Raw genomic sequence first — 22250 nt, 5'->3', positions numbered from 1 at the left:
ATAATTCCATGTGTTCATTCATAGTTTTGATGACTTCAGTGAGAATCAATGGAAATAGTCATGAAAATAAAGAAAACCATGAGTCCAAACTTTTGACCGGTAGTGGACATGTTATAATGACAATAAAGAATATTATGTATCCACAAAAATCCCCAAACATACACTCTACAGGGTGGGGAGGCAAAATTTACAATGAACATTTAGTTGTTTTTTCTCAGCAGGCACTACGTCAATTGTTTTGAAACCAAACATATATTGATGTCATAATCATACCTAACACTATTATCCATACCTTTTCAGAAACTTTTGCCCATATGAGTAATCAGGAAAGCAAACGTCAAAGAGTGTGTGATTTGCTGAATGCACTCGTCACACCAAAGGAGATTTCAAAAATAGTTGGAGTGTCCATAAAGACTGTTTATAATGTAAAGAAGAGAATGACTATGAGCAAAACTATTACGAGAAAGTCTGGAAGATACTATTAAAGAAGAATGGGAGAAGTTGTCACCCGAATATTTGAGGAACACTTGCGCAAGTTTCAGGAAGCGTGTGAAGGCAGTTATTGAGAAAGGAGGACACATTGAATAAAAACATATTCTATTATGTCAATTTTCTTGTGGCAAATAAATTCTCATGACTTTTAATAAACTAATTGGTCATACACTGTCTTTCAATCCCTGCCTCAAAATATTGTAAATTCTGCTTCCCCACCCTGTATATATGGAGGATCTTAACTCTTCACGCCCTCACAGCCACTGTAGAGGAGGGTGAGGCGAGGGCTATTCATCTGACCGTCAACTGAAACTTCACTACTTGATGCCATTAAACTCATATCATACAGTGAACATTTAAAGCTGCTCATATTATGTAAAATTGTGTGAAGAATAAGAGACACAAGACAGTTGTCAAAACTGGAAGCCTGGTTTTAATTGATATTGCTCTACTGTAATAATCCTGAAAGGCATAGTCTGGAGTAACACATGTAATGTTTCAACCCATAGTAGTTTAAGTTACAGAATCATAGGTCTCTCTTTTTGCATTGAACAATATATACAATGTGAAATAAATACATTTACACAAATGGACATTATCGTTGGAGCACACTTGTATGATACACGTCACAAAAATATACAGGTAATTGTTTATTTTTTTTTTTTTTCTCCATTTACTGATGTGAAGCACATCTAAAATCTACAGACATGTTTTAATAACACTACAGGGTCTTCTCTTTTCCACAACTGTTCTCCACCATGGAAGGGTCTATTCATCTTCAAAACCTCTTTAAAACAAATGTGTCAACTTTCCTCTTTCCCTTACCAATTTTCCTCCGTTTTGCAAATCCAGACTGCAGGGTTAACCGCAGCACAGGTGGCAGTTATTTGGGGATTAAATACAACTAAATGACTAAACACTGTAGAGCTGTAGATACACACAGTTTGGCCTTAGCAGTTTTCAGGGGCAGCCATGGGAAATGGACAATCCTGCTTGGTCGCTACGGCTAAATAACTTGTCGTTCTTTTCCCGCTAAACTATGGTTACATACATATTTGCAGTAGATGGATCTTAGTTCCAGATGAGGGCAATAAAAAGTAACAGAATACTCAAAGTGCAGCAGGTCAAACTCTACTTATCAGTGGCTCTGTAAAAACCCATATAGTCCTCTCACTGCACCTCATAGAAAACACCAGTTTGCTTTGTCATAACATTGATCGCCTTGTTATTCCTGTGGTTACTGCAGAATTGCTTGAAAAAATACATTGGCATCTGAATCGAAAACCCAACACTAACAAGTGCAACTCTTGCCAGACATCAAAATATTGCTTTTTTAATGAGAGAAAAAATGTGTTCTAGAGGAAAAAAAAAACTCCCTTCCTGTACAGCTAAATAGTATCTTGGCTACAAGCAGTGAGTTACATCAAAATCTTCCTCCTGCTTTTAGTTGATAAAAATTTTAATTTCCCTTCCCGGATGAAAGAAAAAAACGGTCTAATTTATCGTTAAAGCACGGTAGCTTGGTAGACATTTCTGCAGGATCCAGCTAACAAAATAAAATGGCACGATGTCAGTCACTTCCTGTCAAGAGAACTAAACATCTATGGTCTGGGAAAAGTTGCTGTAATACATTCATCGTTCTGAATTACTGACTTAATTGATATATGATAAATCTGATATTTAATCACACTTCAATAACAGCATTTGTTAAACAGTTTCATTTGCAAACTCCACTATTTGTCCTGTAATAGCTTTCATTATGCTGAAATATTCAGGGGGTAAAAAAGGACAAAAACAATAGTAAGAAAACAGCACCTTTCTTCTTATATTGTGTAAAATTAGTGCAGATGATAAGAATCCCTTCCTGACAATGAGGTGTTTGAAGTTATAGTTACAATCAAAATAGGAAATTCATCTTCCGTCATCAGGGAAAACATTTCTCATGCATTTTCTGAAACATCACATTAGTGTTTATGACCACTGATGAGCCCTAGTGCCTTTGACTTGATGCTATTGGGAGCGCAGAATCTATAAACCTATAGATGTGTGTAAAAAGGTATCACAAGCATAATAACACAATCATTAAAATGTCTGTAAGTCTGGAATTTGTGGTTGAATTATGTTGTCGACACAGAAAAAGAACCCGACGATGTAATGAGTGAGTTGTAAAGAGAAGAAACACGTGCAAAATGAACATGTCAAGCTTTTCCTTTAACATTTCAGATCAATCCAACAGGACCTTTAGTTGTGCCCTTCACCTGTTCGATCACCTGTCGCTCGTTGTTCATACAGAATTTCCAGAAAAATTGCCGAAAAAGGAAAAATAGAAAGATTAAAAAAGTCATTATATTATTTTCTTTTTTTTTTTTGACAGCTGAAACGGTAAAGATGACTGAGCTGAGCTGTATGGAGGGCAGTTATGTACAGCGAGTTTATCAAAAAAGAGTCACCTACAGTGCTGAATTACTCAAATGTCCTGTTCATTTCACCTTTATTTAAACCTAAAGATATACAGTATATTGTTTATTCTACAGGAAAGTTACACAAATGATCCCTTTTTAAATACTCGTATGGTGTCTCTTCATTTAGATACTAAATATTTAATTATTTATGTATAGTTTGGTAAAGATGAATACTGTAATTTGATCTCGGTGGTCTAGGAAGTTTCTAGAAGAAGAAGAAGAGCCTTATATCCGGTTCGGTTCATTGTGAGAGAATCCGGTACCCAGACCCCCAACGGACTGATCCGACAGACAGACAACATGGCCTCTACTCTACTCTGTGTCGTCTAAAGAAGAAGCACACGGCACAAGAACGGGGTTCACTACGAGGAAAAGTACACAGCAACGCCTTAGAGGATTCAACAGAGGAGGAAAGGATCCGAAAGAAAAGTGGACGTTAAACCGAAAAACAGTTAGAACATAAACATTTTTTTTCCTTGATAGAAAAAACAGCGAACATGAAACACACATCGAGGCTGAACTACTATTTTTTTTTTTCTTTTTGTTTTTTTTTTTCTTGATTTTGTTTCCAATAAAATGTCTTATGTTAGAATTATAATCTGTATAATTTACAATATACAATGTTTAAAAATACCCCTTACTAACGATACTGATGTTTGATACAGAGCGTGTGATGTTAGAGATCGACTACACTTAACTGCAGCGCTCTTCAGCTGTGACAAGTTGCCATTTTATATTAGATTACATCATCTAGATTGCACATTTTGGCATTCTTACTTGGCTTTAAGAGTTACGTAAATAATAATATAAAAATCCCTAGACAGTCTCCACCTGTTAAAGCTGTGATCAGTCTACCGTGTGCAGTCTTGCTATAACAATAAAAATCAGAGCCTCTTCATATATATGACGGCTTTCTGTAGTGACACATTTTCATTTCCTGTTCCTGGACACTGTTTTAATCTAACACAGCAATTTTGATGTTGAGATTTAAAGAAATAATCATCAAAAAAGGCTGCCAGGATGAATAAAGTCAGAATTAAAACATACTATTCAGAGGTTGTGTGTATTCCAAATTTTTTTTTTCCACAAAACAGAAATTTAGATGCAGTGCCAAATGAGGAAGAGGAAGTGAAATAGTGAGCTAACAGTAAGTAGTCACTGAATTTTTATTTATTTAATTATTTAAATTCAGATAATGTTTCGTTTTATAGTAGCACCGATTCCCTCTGCCAGGTTTTTAAAATGGTCCCCACACCTATTGTATCTACATGGTGGATGGCGTACAGTAAACACCTTGAAGAGATGCTGGGCAAAACTGTGTATTATTTAACTGCAAATCTCAAACAAAGAATTGCCTCGTTTAATGTCGTTTTAATGCCTGGAAAAATTGTGAATGCGAAAAGAGATTGGTCACAAGAAAGGTGCAACGTTAGAACCGTGTTGGAACTGCGAAACGATCTTTAAATTTTGCATTTTAACCCTCAAATTTGCCATCCTTTGCGCGCTCTTAACGCCGTATGGTGACGGCTGCTTTAACGCTTTATCCTGACATTCCCGGCCCAAATCTTTCACTGCCTCACTGTCTTACAAAAGGAATTATTGACTGTTATCTAATAGCTCATGGCAAGTTACACAGAGAGGAAGAGAAGCTACAACTCTCCTCAAATCCCCATCCTCTCTCTCCTCCCCCCGAATTTAAGACTGGCACGTAATGTTAATATTGCAGACTTAGTCCATATGCACAAACCCCTCCTTTAAAAACCACTATTGCTCAGAGTTCCTAAGATAAACGCTGATTTGTTAATACATTATTACTTGTTATATTTATATATATATGATAATTGCTGAAAGTGGTCAAGCTGATAGAAAAAGGAAAGACATATTGATTGATTTAGTTTTAAGAAGACAATATTAATAACAAAAACAAAGCTGTGTTATATGTCATATACAGGATGACAGTTATTTACAACCCTAATATTGGTATCGTCGCTAAGATTATTTTCAAGATAGAAACAAAGAAAAAATAAGGAGTTTCAAAGTTGTTCTTCAGTCAGTTTTGTCAGCACCCCTTTCCTTCTGTTTGTTTGTAATGCGTTGAGTGACTGAAGCTCCCCCATCACTCCCTCAATAAATCACTAAAAACGTCTCTGCACCAACGCGAGAGATGATCTGGAAGTTGAGTACGCAACAGAACCAGGAGGAAAAAGTACTGAAGTGACAGTTGAGTGCAGTTTTTTTGGGAGTTTGGATTGGTAAATGAGCATGTGCTGGACTATTCTTAATGGCACATTGACTGAGATCTGGACTGGTGCATGGTGAGCTGCAGACCCAGGCCACTGAGCAGCTGAGAAGGTTTCAAACAGACGTCCAAACCCAGGAGGAGGATTTGACAGAATATACAGGGATGGAGAAGAGATTTGACAATTAGTTGAGCAGGAATCCATTCTTCATGGTACTGATTAAATCTTATGTTGGGCTGTTGAACTGATATTTGAACTCTGTCAATATACCACACCTCCAGCGGTCAGAACACTGGAAACCATTCTCAGCCATAGTATGTGTGCAAAGGCTAATATAATGGTAATTCTGACATGTTTGTTATCACAACAAAGAGTCAAGTTGTAGTTAAAGGGGGGGGAGTCATGGGAAACCACGGGTTGGATTTTAGGAGAACCAGAAAGTAGTTAAAGCAGTGACTTTCAATCACAGGCCTTCAGACTCGGAGCCCCGCTGGTTTTTGTACGAGCAGAAAAAAAATTTAAGTCACTGATCTAACAGAAGAGCAGCGTAACTCTTTAGTCCCGAGGCTTTAGATTGAAAACCACTGCTTATCAGAGCAGAAACTGTTGTGGGTTATGACTGTAAAGTTTGCTGGCATCCTCTGAATGGATGAGCTCCATTATTTGGCAGGGCATATCTCCTCTTCTTCTATTTCTGTCCATCCATCCAAATTGCACTGTACAAGTAACTGGGCAAGAAATGTCATTAATATTTCTTTAGTGTTCATTTTTTCACTTATTTTCTTCTTGAACACTTAAAAAACTCTGTGGGGCAAATAGGTAGGGAAAAGAGACAGGAGTGCAGTCTTAGAGTCTCTCAGAACTAAAATGAAGAGTTTTCAGTGTCTTTAAAATGTGTCCTCATTAAGCGCTTGTTATTAATAACATCTTAATTGTTATTAAATGCATAAGTGACTGTTTTGCTATCATCAGTGTTCAAAGTCACCACGGTAACTTTTCGGTGATTATTAATAGTTTTAAAACAAAATATCTTCCTTCCTTGGTAATGCAGAGTAGGGTCATATCAGTCCGTCAGCGTCTCCCCCGAAATGAAACTTCAAGTGATCGCCCCATGGTCAAAGGTGGTGTAGGTTTCAGGTTCAGGTGAGAGGTTTAAGGAGCTTGTTATTCATAGGGGGATGTGTCAGCAGACAGACAGTACTTCGGGGACACTTCTCTGTGTGTATGTGTGTGAGAGTGTGTGCATGTAAAAGAGCAAGAGGTCATTCAAAGTAGTTGTTCAGAGTTCGAGTTGAAGCTCAGGTGGTTGAGACTGGCGTCTGTCTGTCCTTCCATCTATCCTTCCGTCCTCACACCTTGGCTTCCAGCAGCTCCAGGAAGAGTTTGTGCATTGGGACTTTGCCATCCTGCTTGATGCTGTAGAAATGCTGCACAGCCTTGGTGGAGGTCTGGCGGAGCAGGGGGAGGGTCATGAGCAGCTTGCCTGCCCGACGGGGATCCTCCTGGTGCTGGGAAGCCTCGTAGTCCTGCAGGGCCTCGTGCAGCACATCCTGGAGCTTCTGCACTGCATCCACATCTTCAATGTGCATGGAGTCTGAGGAGGAAGAAAGATCAATGAGCATTCAATAGAAATATACTGTATTATGCCCTCCACCAATGTTCTGTTCCTCATGTATAACATATAAAAATGACACGTCAGAGTAAATGTGAAGTGTATTTCCACTACATGTATCTGTTTTGTGTCAAAAGTGTTATTTTAAGGAGTTATTCTGTATGGTGTTGATATGATGGATATTGATGTTGTCTATTTTTTTTTTTTTTTTTTAAATAAGTCAGACCTCAGTCAATTGCATTTCACAGTTTTTTGTATGTTTCATCACTGAAGCATTTTAGAGGTCTTCTATAATTCCTTCGTCAGTGCCCAGGGACTTCAATGTTTTGCTATTTTTAGTGCCACAGAAGGTAGAGGCATTACATAAAAAGACAAAACAAAATGCAAAATCCAAGCTGTATTACAGCAGGGATGCTGCTGACAGACAGAATTCTTGTACATATTTACAAGACTAAGGAGAATTTTACTAAATCCCACAAGTATACTGTAATTACATAAAGTATAATTATGAAATAATCTGGTCATTAATATCCTCTTTGCATTGTTCTGTTCTGGAATTTTCAAAACCAGAATTTATAGTTGAGACAAAATCTCGACATAAGGCTTTAAATTCACAGGCAGCTGCCTTTACTGTCTTTAAAGTGTAGATCTGTGGGTGTGATGAATGGACAAAGAGACGAGTGGGCGGAGAATAAAAGAGATATACTTGTAGAGTGATGGAGAGATGCAGAAACACTTGAGATAGAGAGTTTGTATGCGTGCATGTGTGTGCGCTGAAGTCTTCGGTGACACATTTGTAATCTCTCAGTGAGCTGGCATGAGGGGTGTGTTTCAGCGTATGTGGCAGTAAAGGCTGAGAATGTCCCTCAATAATAATGCTCCATATTGCCCCTTGGGGAGGCAAAGTCTTAATGTGAGCTGGCCTTTAGCTCCCCACCTCCGATCAATGCCTCTGATCAATGACTACATGCATGTTAAATAATAATCACAAGACAACTATTGATAGGCCCCTACACACACTTACACACAAACTACAGCTGAGGAGGGGTGGAGCTTTTTTGCTGTGTTCATGTATGCACATACAAAACAAGTTTCTTGACAACACAGATGTATATATTAATGAATACTAACAAGTTTTTGTGTTTTGTCATTTATGTGCAAAAGCCTTATTGAGCAGTGTCAGTGTTAATGTGTTAATGTAGCACACACACATTATGAGAACGCTTCTGAGCATTCCTGTACACACAGAAGTTAGACTTAAAGCACATACTCACACTGACAAACCTTGGCACAAAAAGTACGTTGAAAGAAATACTACTTTTTTACAAATTGTACATTACCATGTACACAATGAAGTGTGTACTTGCTCTCACACAAACAGAATGTAAATCCACAGGAGTGGATCTACAGAGTGTAATACACGCATCAGTATGCAGCACCAGACCAGACACTAGTTTGAATTCTATAGGGATCAACATTTTTTTTTTTTTTTTACTTTTTCTGCTTTTTCTCTGTTTTAAATAAAAGTGAGCAGCCTGCGTGTCTGTTTTCACACTTTGTAGTTAGATTATACTGTGCTCAGTGGAGAGCAGTAATAACGTCATGTTACAGGAGGTAAAATAATATTTATTAAGGGTAATGACTTAGAATTCACATTTTTTCCTCACAGAGAGCCTAAAATCTATGTAAAAATAATATATATTTTAGATTTACAGATCTCTTCTGTGGTTTCTTCTATAGTTTTTATTCTATCCTGAAACAGAACATTACACAAATTATCTCCACCATTTATATACTGAAGTGATATGCAGATAATTCATATGAACAAATCTGTTTATTCTTGGATTTAAAATAACTGGTTTCTTGAAGTACAGCCTTGAAGGAATACGAGTTATAGTGTAGTTTAATGAGCCTCACATTGTTTGTGATTAATTCTGTGTGTTTAGTGTTTAAGCTGGTAGACATGACTACTGCCTGAGCTGTGACCTGCAGTACGCTCAAGTAAAACAGCAGACGTTAATGAGCATGAGGCTGTTAAAACAAATGCTAACATGAAACTCACAATGCACACATGTGAATGAATGCGCACGCACACATGCACACACATGCACACGTGCCTCCTGTTTCCCATGGCTAGTTTAGCTGTCTTTACATGTGGGGCACGTTTGCTAACATTTCTTAAGGCTTGGCTTCATTAATGCAGACGATTAGCATCCTGTGAATTAATTAGTGTCAGTGCCCTTCAAAATGCTAATGCTAGCATTCTGTTGTCTTGAAGAGCAGTTAGAGAGTCTGGGCAATGATACAAACTTCTTATTTGTGCGGAAGTGGAATCAGTGATTTAAAGGGTACAGTAACTATTTATAATGTGGGTTTTCGAAAAAGTTAAGTAAGATTTTGACTCATTTTATTCATCAGGACTTTTGGTTGGAGTTAGTTTATTAAACTTAATCACTTAGCATAGGACTTGTCATGTCAGGTTTGGTAACATGCTGTTTTTATCCAGAGAATATTATGGACTGTTTAGTCTATCATTTATGCTGCTAGATATAATAATTCTAAACCTCACTTTAGTTGTTATTACTGTACAGCTTCACTGTGTAAAGTCAACGGTTTTAGTTCACACACTACACACAGCAAAGCAAACGAATTGATCGCCACACATAGCCCGCAGAAAACAATATGTCAATATTTTCTGCATGAGCATGACAGTTTGTGTCATATGTGTGTGAACAAGCATTTTTTAGTGGTTTAGGTATGGGAATTTAGTAGTATTTCATAGGTTATGATTGTCATAGTATTTGCATGTGTGTCAATATGATGAAATGAAATCTACCAGTGTATGTTTGTATGACTCTGCTGGTGTGTATGCTTGTGTACATGTGTTGACGGTGGCAGAATTGGAACAAAAGGGCCCTCCCTCCTATTCAAAGCTCTCTAGTTGCATTCTCCCATTTAAACACATTGTATTGACAGCTCCCCCTTGTAATTAAAGAGTACTGAAGAGCTGGCCGGCTTCCAAGACAAAGTTCAAAAGACAGGTCATGGGAGGAAGAAGGCGTGTGTGTGCCAGTGTGTGTGTGCGTGTGTCAGTCAGCTGTCGATGCAGCTGGACACATCAGAGAGGGGGCTTTATCGACAGACTTTGGGTTCTAATGATTTCACCTTATTTAACAGGCATCTGAAGAGACGACTATGCTAATTGTAACAGGGATCGCCACTTTGTTTGGGGGTGGGAGGTGGGCTTCAGGATGAAGATGTGTGCATGTTTGTGTTTGTACTGTGAGTTTTTGAGCGTACACCTGTGTGACTGTTGGAGTGCAACGCGACAACTGTCTGCAGTCGGGAGTGGGAGGACCGACTTGTCGTACTGGGAAAGAAAAACAAAGTATGCATCGTGTGTCGAATGTTGAGTGTGTGTGTTTGAATGTGAGTATTGAAATCAGCCCTTTGATGGTTCAGCCTAAATGAGTCCCGTGGGAGTGAAGATTCGTCGGATTAACTCTTTTTCCACTGGTCGTTTGAGGGAGGGACACACAAACACACACACACACACACACACACACACACACACACACACACACACACACACACACACACACACTACAACACAAAGACATGATAAAATATAGTGAGAGGAATTACAAACCTGAGTTAGCCAAAGCAATTGCCTTGAGAGTGACAAATTCCTCCTTCTCTAGTTTCATAGTTTTGTATTTCTTGACCAGCTGGAGGATGGCGTTGTTCAGGTCCAAAAGACCAGCTAGTTTTGACTGGTCCTCGTCCATTATGTAGTCCTCAGCATACACCAACTAAGGGAGAAGGGTGCAGAGGATGCAAATGAGCCGTTGCACTGATACAGATTATGCCATGAAAGAAACAAAAAACGCAAAACCCAAGACACTAACTTTGTCTTCGAAGGACAGTGAACGGTAGACGACACGCAGGATCAAGATCTCCATCCATGCACTCTGCAGTAGACTCATCTGGTCCGCCAAAGACAGCGTGGAGAACCCTGGTGACGACAGAAAGACACACAGAGCAAAGGAAATGACTGTTAATGGACAGGTTAAACAAAGGATGTCAGCTTTACTTGTTGAAGAGAAAAAGGTATTGCAGTGCTGGGAAAATGACAAAAAATACATCAGTTAATTTTCATTGTTTTGCTCAGATAATTATTACCATTATTGGTCTTGCAAATGTTTTGGTTTATTAATAAATCGACTGAAAAGTAAAATTTGGAGGAAAAAGCTGTCCAGTGAAGGGGAAAAAAAGCTTGTGAGACGTTCAGCTTTCTCCTCCTCTATGCCCGTGCTCCACCCATCCACTTGACTAAAGGACTCCTCATTCTCCTCGTCTTATTCCTCCTTTTCTTCTTCCTCCTCTTCCTCTCTCCCCTGTGCCCAGGGCTGTTCTCGAGGGAAAGGCAGGCCTTATCTCCCCCTGACACAACCTCCATGGATCAATGCTGGCCATCGCTGCTGCACACCCTAATTGCTGCTGTGGCATCAAAACTCCTGCTTTCTCTGGTGTCAATCCATGTCTTTCTATTTGCCTACGTCTATATCTGTCGGCCTCTCCAATCGCAATCCATGCCTTTTTTTTATCTGTCAGTGGCTGTCCAACGCTGACCAGCTGTGTGTCTGATTTGCTCTTCACTATTTCTCCATCTGTCTTGATAAACCTCTGCATGCATGGACACTCACCTTTTTTTTTTTTTTTTGCTTTCTGGTGTACGCTCACATTGTGTTCTCTATATCGTGTTTTGTTATGCGTACTTTTCCTTATCTGCGCCATACGATTACGTTCTTACTTAAATGTACCAGGCTAAAGCTTGTTGTCGCTCCTTGCTCTGTCTATTTCTTTAATGGAACACCTGCCCACTCACACCTTTCCACACAGCTGTCCTCTCCTCACACACCTGTCCGTTCACACCTGCCTGTCGGTCTGTGTGTGTATCTGAGTTTGCTGTTGTGCGTGCAGATCTTCGTAGGAAAGGCAAAGACAGCGGCGCATATGAGCACACCTGTCAGACCCCACTGCAGCCCTCCAGTGTGTGTGTTTGTGTGAGTGTGTGTGAGTGTGTGTATTTTAGAGGCACATCCTGCCAGGGGAAGCGGGAAGATAAGAAGGAAGATATTTCTTCTTCAACATCTGCTGCGATGTGCCTCCTCTTGAGATGGTAGTCCGTGTGTGTGTGTGTGTGTGTGTGTGTGTGTGCATTAAAAGCTCTTATCTCTTAGTGTGTTGATAGGTAATGGCAGGTGTCTCATTATGTCCAGGTTGCAGGCTATTGTTGTTTGTAATGTGCTATAACTCATTCTATCTGCAATTGTTAACATCTCCCGCACATGCACACTAACACACACAAACATATATATATATATATATATATATATATATATATATATATATATATATATATATATATATATATATATATATATATATATATATATAGACACATCACACGCATACACACGCGCACACATATATGACCACAGCAGTGCAGAAACAAATACACTATACCTGCATTTATGCATAGGAACACACTGGAATCAATCCAAGTTTGTATGATTCATGCACACACACATGACACAGTGAAGGGAAGCAGTATCATTGCCAAGTGGCAGTGTCGTCTTCGACTTAATGAAATTATCAAAAGGGATTAGAGGTGAATTTCTTGAGGGGGTCTTCATGCACATATACACCCACACACAAATGAATACGCACACAGGCGCAGATGTCTTTAGGGGTCCTTAGGACTTCACCACTCATCATGGGCAGGGGAAATAAGCACTGGCACTACTAAAATTAACACAGACACACTTATTGAATATTTCCAAACCCTGAGGTCAAGTGAAGAGAAGAAGACATGAGTGAGGGGTTAATATCATTTAATGGTGTCACAGGATGAATGTTTTAACGAGTCTGTGTTTGTATTTCCTGCGTGCAGGCACTGGGGGCAACTGGGGCTTTCAATCAATTCATGTACACCCTCAAGACTTAAAAAGGGGCCACACATACACAAATACACACCCATGCAAACATTAAGGTACACTTTTTAACCATGAGCGAAAGTAAAAACATTACTAAATGAATAAAATAATTATGAATTTACACATATCCACTATGAACAACCATCTGCCTCCAAATTACTGATAAAACACACACACACACACACACACACACACACACACACACACACACACACACACACACACACACACACAAAAGAAACACCATTAATTAAAACCCCTGTGATTAATTTATTGAGCTGAAAGTGCACCCTTTTTATTGAGGTACATCAATGATTTTTATCAGGATGTGGTTTGCGTGTGTGTGTGTGTGTGTGTGTGTGTGTGTGTGTGTGTGTGTGTAGGTGTGTGTGTGTGAGGTGTGTGTGTGTGAGGTGTGCACAGACATTTTGTCCGCTTGGGTTTCCGTATTAATATGTTTATCCTCTGTTCTAAAATGTGCATAATTATACTGTGAATGCGCGGTCTTCCTGTTTAATCAGCATGTTTGTATTTTGTGTGTATGCATACATTCCCATACATATGTTTGTGTGACGCTGTGTTTCTGTCCTTGTGTATTTCTGTGTGTTTGTGTATGTGTGTGTACATGTGTGCCTATCAGAACCCCCCCACCCCTCCCCACCAGCCTGTCTGCACCATTCAGCCATCCAATGCCTCTTATCTGTCTGATTAATAGGCGGCCGGCTTCAGGACAAATTAATTAACAGATAACGCCATCTCTCCCTTCTTCCCTTCCTCCCTTCCTCCCCTCCTTCTCATGAAGCGATCGATACACCAGAAGAAAAGAAACATCAATGGGAATTTAGTGCTGATGATGGAGAGAGAGAGGTATTGATGAAGAGAGGGAGAGAGAGAGAGAAAACGAGTGAGACGAAGGAGAGAAGAAAGTAAAAAGGGGGTGAGGTGTTAGAAGGAGAGGATGGTAGGGGGTGGAGACCTTTCTTTCATACCTGTGATTTCACTTGACAAAAGAAGGTTCCTTATTTGGCTCTAATTACATTTCCTTTCTGCCCATTGTTGATAAGGCATCTTAATACCATGTGTGGACATATGTGTGTGTTTGTGTGTATGTTGCATGGCCTGGGTGCTTCTTGCATTGGTAATAGTGAACGGACCTGAATATGTATTGAAAAACAATGGCAATTACATTTTCAAAAAGTATTCACTGACTGAAAAGAAAAAACAGTGCACGTTTGACTTCTTAAAATAAACCCAATATTTATATTTAAATATTCTAGATCTGAACCTAATGATGAACAGGATGCAAACATGTATAACTGACATTGGGGGTATAGGGATCTGTCATTCCAACTTCCTCTGTGTGGTTTCATGAACAGAAAAGTTTTGATTGAAAATATGAAAAACAGCATAACTACGAAAACCATTAGTGTATAGATGGAACTATCAGGAGGAAGGTTGGAAGTTGCTTTTTAAAATTTTTTTTAACTTAATATCAGTGCATAAAGTACACCACTGCCGTGCATGAGGTCAAATGAATTCTTCAAAAATCTCTTTCGATTTCATGAGTCTGTATTTTTTGATTGTATCTGCAAATGTACAGTACCAGGATGCTTATTGTATCTATTAAAGTATGAATATGTGTGAGCATGTGCCATACATTGCTATGACAGAAAGAGGCTGCAGTGCAGTCATGCAGACGTAACCTCTACTGCTTGCTCTTGTGCTCCCTTTCTTTTTTGTCTTCCCCTTGCTCTATCGGATACACACATAAAGACAAACACACGCACACACAAACACACGTCGATTCCCCAGCCACCCTGCGGCCTGTTTGTCTGCCAAATGAGTCCTGACTGCACGTTTACACCCGAGACCGCACAACAGTCTGGCACAGGCATACACACAAATACACATAGGATAGCCCTCTCTCACGCCCCAGTTGCTACACAGACACACACCAACACATATATCCAGGAGGCCTACATTTGTTTTCTTATGGTTACAGGGCAAATGGGAACCAGTGAGAAGTGATTGTGATGCTTATGAGTACCTGAGCACTTACTTGTGTGTAGTTTGTGGCAAAAGTGAATCTATTTGAATGTGAATGGGAGTCCGGTGTAATTCCAGTCACATTTTTAAAGGCAGATGACTTGTTGCCACATATTGTCGAGCCAGTAAAAAAAAAAAACCCAAGACTTTATCACATGGTGCATATGTATAATGTTTTATAAACCCATCAGAATTATGCACAATATGCTCACTTCTATACATATACAAAGCAGAGGTTTAAAGTGGTCATATTTTGCTAAACCCACTTTTATTAGTCTTTGGTAAATTTATTTGTGTATTTGGACCCTAATAGTCCATAAAGTTTGAATTTGAACCCTCCAAGTGCTGAAAAGCTATCTTTATATTCATTTTGGCAAAAATCGAGTGGATTTCTATAACACCTTTTAATTCCTGCTTAATTCGTTGCATCTATAACTAGTTACGTCGCAACATTTGCACATAAAAGGTCAAGACTTCCGACGAACATTTCTCCGAATACGACTTAATTGTTTATCAGCAGCAGCGGTTGAAGTCCATATGGAAAATATGTCCAAACTTCAAACTGATTACCTAAAATGTTGAGTTGTTGGTTGTATTAACGAACACAAATGGCTGAACAGGACAGAGCAGTACAGCCAACAACCTTTTAAAAAAGCCAAATTCCATTTTAAAAGCCAAAATATTGCTCCTTTAAAGGAAAAAACAAAGATGAAACAGTGTGTTTGAAACCAAGCTGGGAGAGAACGAGTGTGTGCTGCTGTCAGAGAGGCAGGTTAACTGCTGCACTATATCTGATGTGAATGAACCAACTACTTAACCTGCTGTATGAGACTAGTGTGAGGACAGGATAGGTTGCAGTGCTGAGGTAGACTGCTTTATAAAAAGTCTACCTCTGATGGGTGGTGAAAATATTGGAGAATGTGGTCATACAGGTATTATCATTACACACTAAGAGGATAGCTTTCAATAGCAACGGCCGCAAGATGGAAATTAAGCACTTGTGGTTCCTGTGTGAATGTAAATATACATTATGGAGGTTAAAAATGACAGGAAAACCACACAGCCTATCTGCACACTTTTGGATGTCTCTTCGGGTACCTGTGCATCCCCTGTTACCTTTGACACTGTGTTCTGTCGTGGCCAATGCATCAACAAAAAATGTCTTCCTTTACCTCAGCAACTGATCTGGACAAACTGACACACTTTATAGTTATCAGTTTTATAGTGCTAAAAATATCCCCACACATTGTCAAGGAAATGTAACACCATGCAACACAAGTCAATTTACCTTAAGCATGTTTACAGAAACTGGTGAACCACACTATGGAGAGAAATCTTGCGTGAGACACGACAGTATTGACCTCAAGCAGTTTTCTGATTCTCCAGCATAAGAGTGAAAGGATGTGTGACCATATAACTAATCCACTGTGTGAAATTCCCTGTATATGTACCATATGACAACATCAGGATTAAGGAAACTTGTTTATTTATGAAACTGTGTATGTGATCGCTGATGTAAGGTGTTGATCATCTGGTTTTTCACTGACAGAACAGTGGACTCTGTGTCACATGTTCACGCATTGTGTTCTACAGGGGATAGATTTAAGTCCACTTGCCCACTGAGAGAGAGATTGCATTAGGACACGTGAAGTTTCCAACAGTTATGAGCACTGCATGTGCGTGTGCACGTACACGTGTGCATGTGCATATTTGTTCGGTATGCACACTGTGTTAAGCAGCTCCAGTGCTCTCACTCATACCATTTCCTGCATGTGTTTAAATTTGTGTTAGTGTGCACATCATTGCATGCTGTGCAATGCAAGTGCTTCCTTGTGAAGCTTTTTGAGGCTATATTTGAGTGTGTGTGTACGCACTCAAACTGTTTTGCACCATACGGCCAGACGCCGGCCCAAATGAACACAGACCCCCTGTGATGGCTTTGGCCAAGCTGAAACAACACACACAAAATGAACTCATACGACAAACCACACTAGCAAATGCTGTCGCACACTGTCACACATACACAAACATGTGAAGACACACACTCACACATACACACACTCGTCCACCAGCTGACCCAATTACACAGAGATGCGCAACGAGATGGAAACAAATCTACCCAGAGAACCAGCTAATTTAGAAGAGCTAAAAGACACACTCACATACTTCCATAGAGGACCCTTACACACTAATAGACCAACACAGATGCATACACAAGCATTGACACATGGTTTACACAAAACTTTAGATACAAAATTATATGTAGTGAAGAGTTTTGCCCCTCTTTGATAAAAAAATCTGGTTAGGGCCTCCAATTTTATGAGTGGATCCTTAGTGCAAGTAGAGATGAGCAAAAAATACAAAGCTTAACTCTGTTTTCTCTCCAAGAAAACACATATTGTAAGGATGGGGGAGTACATAGAAGGCTGCATGTTTAGCTTTGCAAAGTACAAGCTTTTACACATGCTTTGAAAGGGGACAAAAGACAAGATAAAGAGATGTCAAAATTTTAAATGGTCATTACAATGATAAAGAGATACAGAGTATAGAGTTAAGTGTATAATACACATTCACATACATAAAAAAAAAACAGTATCTGTTGTGTACTGCCTAAATAAGCAGCTTTGTCAGGTTACATTTAACAATTTTCGGTGAGTCAACCAAACAGAAAAGACAAACCCCAGTTTACTGTGATTATATCTGAACCAGTTAAACTTGGAGTGTTTTCCTTTTGATTTGGTTTCAATCCCAGTGAACCAACATGTATCAGACTAAACAAAGTGAGTGGATTACCGGTGCTGTTTGTTCAAATATATCTGACATTGAAGCAAAAAGGTAAATTTTTGAAAAAGAAGGTATCAAGGTCTGGACAAGAGCATCTCTGTGCTGCTATACAGTTTACAATAGCCACAGTCCAAAATATACAGGACCTTTACTTATTTAGGTTAAACTTCTGGAGTTCACTTCAGAGTGGAGTGCGATCGAGGATGGATTACGTTCTTACCACTTCAGGTTTGTGTGGGATCGAACTATAACCATGTACACTAAAGGGTTTCAATGTTTTGGTCCACAGTGGAGTGTGTGTGTGTAGGATGTTCACACCTGCCCAAATGGGGAAAGCCACACCAAAAGGGAAAACAAGCTGAATGCGATTTTACAGGAATTGAAAAAAAAAAAAAAGGTAGAAAATACATGAATGAATAAATAAATTAAACTGGTTGTATGGCTACAAAAAGAATTACAGTTTAAGTTCTACTTTTGGTGTAGGCTGACAAAAAATATTTTAACACATGTATCCTCTCATTTTGTTGGCTTAAATGTCTTTCTATTTCTTTACCCCTTCCACCCTCCCCCTCTCTCCTTCCACCTCATCCCCCCTTTTTTCTCTGTGCGGCCTCGGGGAGAGTAGAGCAGTCATAGGGTTGTGGTAGCCTCTAATCAGTGTGAACAGCCAGCTAATTACCAAACTCTCAGCCCTCGCTGACTGTTAATTGCATACATTAGACACCATCAGCAGCACTGCAAGATTAACACTTAAAATCTTCCCATTGCTGTAGTGAAGATGAGAGCTCTTTGTGTGCATGTGTGTGAAAGAGGGAGAGGTGGAGAGGATAACTGTGTGCTGTATTCCCTATGTGTGCATGTGTGGTGTGTGGTGTGGTTGCGGGTGCTAATATTTAACACTTAATTAGACCCAAAATGGAGACGTGAGATGTGAGATCGCACTGAGATGGTTGTGGAGTATTATAGCTGCCGCTGTGGCGAGGTTGCTTGGGTGGGGGCAGTCGGTCGTTGAGGGCAACCAAAAGTCTCAGTGGAGATGACAGATGGAGTGACATTAAGAGCATTGCAGTGGAGCTATTTCAAATAATAAAATATCAATATTTACATTTTAATTACCCACTTCCAGCTCCACTAGGACTGTGTCAAGGAGTGTGTATGTGTGTGTGTGTGTGTGTGTGTGTGTGTGCACATGTTGCTAGCACCAATGGGCCGTCTCTTCTTGAAAAGTGAAAAGGATACTATTCCTCTGTGTACATACAGTACCGAGTACAGCTCGTGTGTCAGTTTATTTTCCTTGTGAAGTAAACACTGAGTGCAGTATCCTTTCTAGAATTTCTGTTTTCCCTTCTATTTTCTTACCTTTCTCATTCAATCATGTCTTTCATTCCGTCAATCCATCCTCTCAGCCTTTCTAGCTCCAGCCCTTCCTGTCTCAAATACGGTGCTGATGCAGGCACGAATGACCACTCCTTGTGATCTTCTGTGTGCGTGCATGTGTAGGCAGAACTACGTACACACACAATGTACACAGAGACACATAACACAGTAAGTCAAGGGCCTATGTCACAATGTCAGCTGTCAAAAGTGACAAAATAAAATGCTCTTTTTTTCTCCATCCATCCATCCATCCATCCATCCATCCATCCATCCATCCATCCATCTATCTATCTATCTATCTATCTATCTATCTATCTATCTATCTATCTATCTATCTATCTATCTATCTATCTATCTATCTATCTATCTATCTATCTATCTATCTATCTATCTATCTATCTATCTATCTATCTATCTTTTTGGCTGTCCGGCGCTATATTCATTTTCCCAGCTTGTTCAATTAACTAGCCTGTGTTGGTATATTGATCTCTTGTCGGATTACCTTTTCAAAACAATATCCTACCATAACATGTTCTGAAAAGACAAAATCCATAGTCCAAGGATTTGCAACTGGCCTCCCCAGCTATCTATACATTATTACCCTTCTTTGATATTTATTTTCAGACTGTCACATCACAAAAAAAAAAAAAATCCTCTGGTATTTTTTTGGAAAACCACTATTAATGTGTGAATAAAAACTTGCTGATTGTGGCTTTAAAACAAAATCCAATGGTCCCTGTCCAGGACTGGTGTCTGTATATGAGATTATAAAGCCGTGTTGATTCTATCTTCCTAATCCCCCATAGCTTTCCATAGAGAGAGGGCTGCAGAAACTCCAGAGGGATTAATTTACCATTCACAGATTAGAGATATGGTCTCCAATATCATCATCCAGGGCAAACACAGAGAGAAAGGGCTCAACAATGGAGGAAAGGGGAGAGAGAGAGAACAGACAGACAGAGAGAGAGAGAGAGAGAGACAGCCACATACAGTACACAGACTGAAAGAAAGACAGAGATGAAAACGAATGCACACAGAGAGACAGCATCATGCCTTAATGTTCTAGCTCGAAGACAAGAACATTAGACCTCATTCCACTTCCTCATCTGAGCCTGAAAAAGCCTGGGCTGAAAATCTTAATTAATTGTCCAATAGTGCTGCGGGGTCATTATGCATTGCAATAAAGAAGCGTGTAATTATGAGATTTAACAGCCATTACCAAGGCCAGGAACTCATATGTCATCATCAGCAACCAAGCCAATGGTTTGGTACGGCTGTGTGTGTGGCTTGATGGACAGCACACACACATGCACAATACACACATTAGCACATGCATGTAGTGTTTATGTTGACGTATATATAATGTTTCAATATATACACGAAAGCTAAATGTTTCTTCTCCCACAAGGAAAGCCAAGAGTTGCAGTTGTAGGCAAAAAAAGTTGAGCAACTGGCCCTCAAGAAAAAGCACACACATAAACTCACACACACACTCATCACTTTGACCCAGACAATAAGGCAGCCAGCTGTGATGGCAGCCTGCAGACGAAACATCCTATCAAGATTACATAGTCACAAAAATACACACATTATTACTGCTGTGTGTGAGTGTGCGTGTTTTGTGTGAACATGTGCATGCACACTGGAGCAGGATGGCCATGGTCTATGACACTGTACCACATAGTAAATCCATAGTGACAAGCCTGTTTAAGGCTATGTTGTTGCACACATGTACATATATTTCTTAATACTTTTTGTTTTAAATAATAAACCATGATAAAATGAGAGACTGGTTAGTTTATAAAGAAGGAAAAGATAGATGTATTTACTCTCCACATACAGCCAAAGTAAATACTTAACACATACTAGTTAGAGTTACCAGTGTTTTGGCAAAGTGCAATTACACCATCAATTAGGATTTGTTATTGAAATTTTCTTCAGTTTTCCACTTTCCCTCTTGTCTCTGTACAACTTTAAGCAATCTAACCATCAAGCGAACAGATGGTTACAATTAATAAAGCATTGAAGTTATTTTGCTGAAAACTAGAGCACTGTCAAATTGTTACCTACTTGAAGGTATATTTTTCTGTGTGTGCATCTTTGACGATATATATATATATATATATATATATATATATATATATATATATATATATATATATATATATATCTTTACACATATATAATATATAAATAATTTACCTATGTGAGTGTATTTGTGTGTGCACAGGCCATAAGTCGTCCCCAGCTGGTGACAGGCACGCTCCAATCCCATTTTCCCACCTGCTTATTCCCTGATGGAAAGGATGAACCCTCAGGACTGTTATTTAAGAACGATAGATGGAGGATGGAAGAGGATCGGGGGTGAAGAGAGAAAGAGAGAAAGACAGCGATGGAGGAAAGGGGAACAGTAAAAGATGGAAAAGAAAATCAGACAGAATTGAGCAGAAAAGAGGGAAAGTAACAGAAGGATAAAATAAGTAGGAAAAAAGAGAAAAGACAGGAGGTGAGAGAAAATGTACAGGGTTAAGAAAAGGAAGATTGGAACAGGGAATAGAAGAAGAATATAAATAGGAAAACAGATAGGTGTAAAACAAGCAACCAAAGAAATACAGTTATAATTAAAAGGTAGAAAAAGTGAGATAGGTTGGAAAGATGAATAAAAAGAGCGGAAAGAACTGGAGACAAAAGAGAGAGACAGTCACTATCTCATGCCTGTCTGTGAACTTTGCATGAACCGACAGGAATAATGTGATGCCATGACAAGGCTGTCCCTCCTTCCACTAGATTTGCTGCATGCATAGGTGTGTGATATGTGTGTGTGTGTGTTTGCATGTGAATGTCTGTGAACATGTCCATGCATGTGTGTGTGTGTGTGTGTGTGGTGGATGTGTATGAACTTTTATAGTGCTTTCTGACTATAAGTGTGAACGTGTGTATGTGTGTATGTGTGAATGTGTGTGTACTTTTGTGCTTCAACAGATAGAATGGGATGATGATGATTTGAAATGGAGTTTGGCCTGTCCGTAATTATGATCATCTATCTTTATGCCCCGCCAGCATATCATATCATATCACATCCCATCATCTCTCTCTCTCTCTCTCTTTCTCTCAGACACACACATACACACAAAATACAAAAGCAAATTGAAAGTAGTAAAAGCTGACTGTTAGTGATGACTTAGATGATGATGGGCTCAGATGGTGCACTGATTTATTTGTTACTGCTTCTGTGATG

General features: G+C 39.3%; 1 protein-coding gene across 7 annotated transcripts in view; it reads right to left on the bottom strand.

The window, feature by feature from the left end:
- Positions 1-905: 905 nt before the first annotated feature.
- The window catches only part of esrrga (estrogen-related receptor gamma a), a 151264-nt gene continuing 129919 nt past the window's right edge, over positions 906-22250 (bottom strand). For all 7 annotated transcript variants that reach the window (XM_030162072.1, XM_030162063.1, XM_030162054.1 and 4 more), the window contains exons 7-9: positions 10715-10821; positions 10456-10618; positions 906-6788 (exon numbers count right to left, since the gene is read on the bottom strand). In XM_030162072.1, the coding sequence (XP_030017932.1) occupies positions 6544-6788; positions 10456-10618; positions 10715-10821 (515 nt within the window). In that variant the 3' untranslated portion in view covers positions 906-6543. The remainder of the gene's footprint in view (positions 6789-10455; positions 10619-10714; positions 10822-22250) is intronic.

The sequence above is a fragment of the Sphaeramia orbicularis genome, chromosome 3 (genome assembly GCF_902148855.1).
Source record: "Sphaeramia orbicularis chromosome 3, fSphaOr1.1, whole genome shotgun sequence".
NCBI lineage: Eukaryota > Metazoa > Chordata > Actinopteri > Kurtiformes > Apogonidae > Sphaeramia > Sphaeramia orbicularis.
This window is presented reverse-complemented; position numbering and strand designations above follow the sequence as displayed.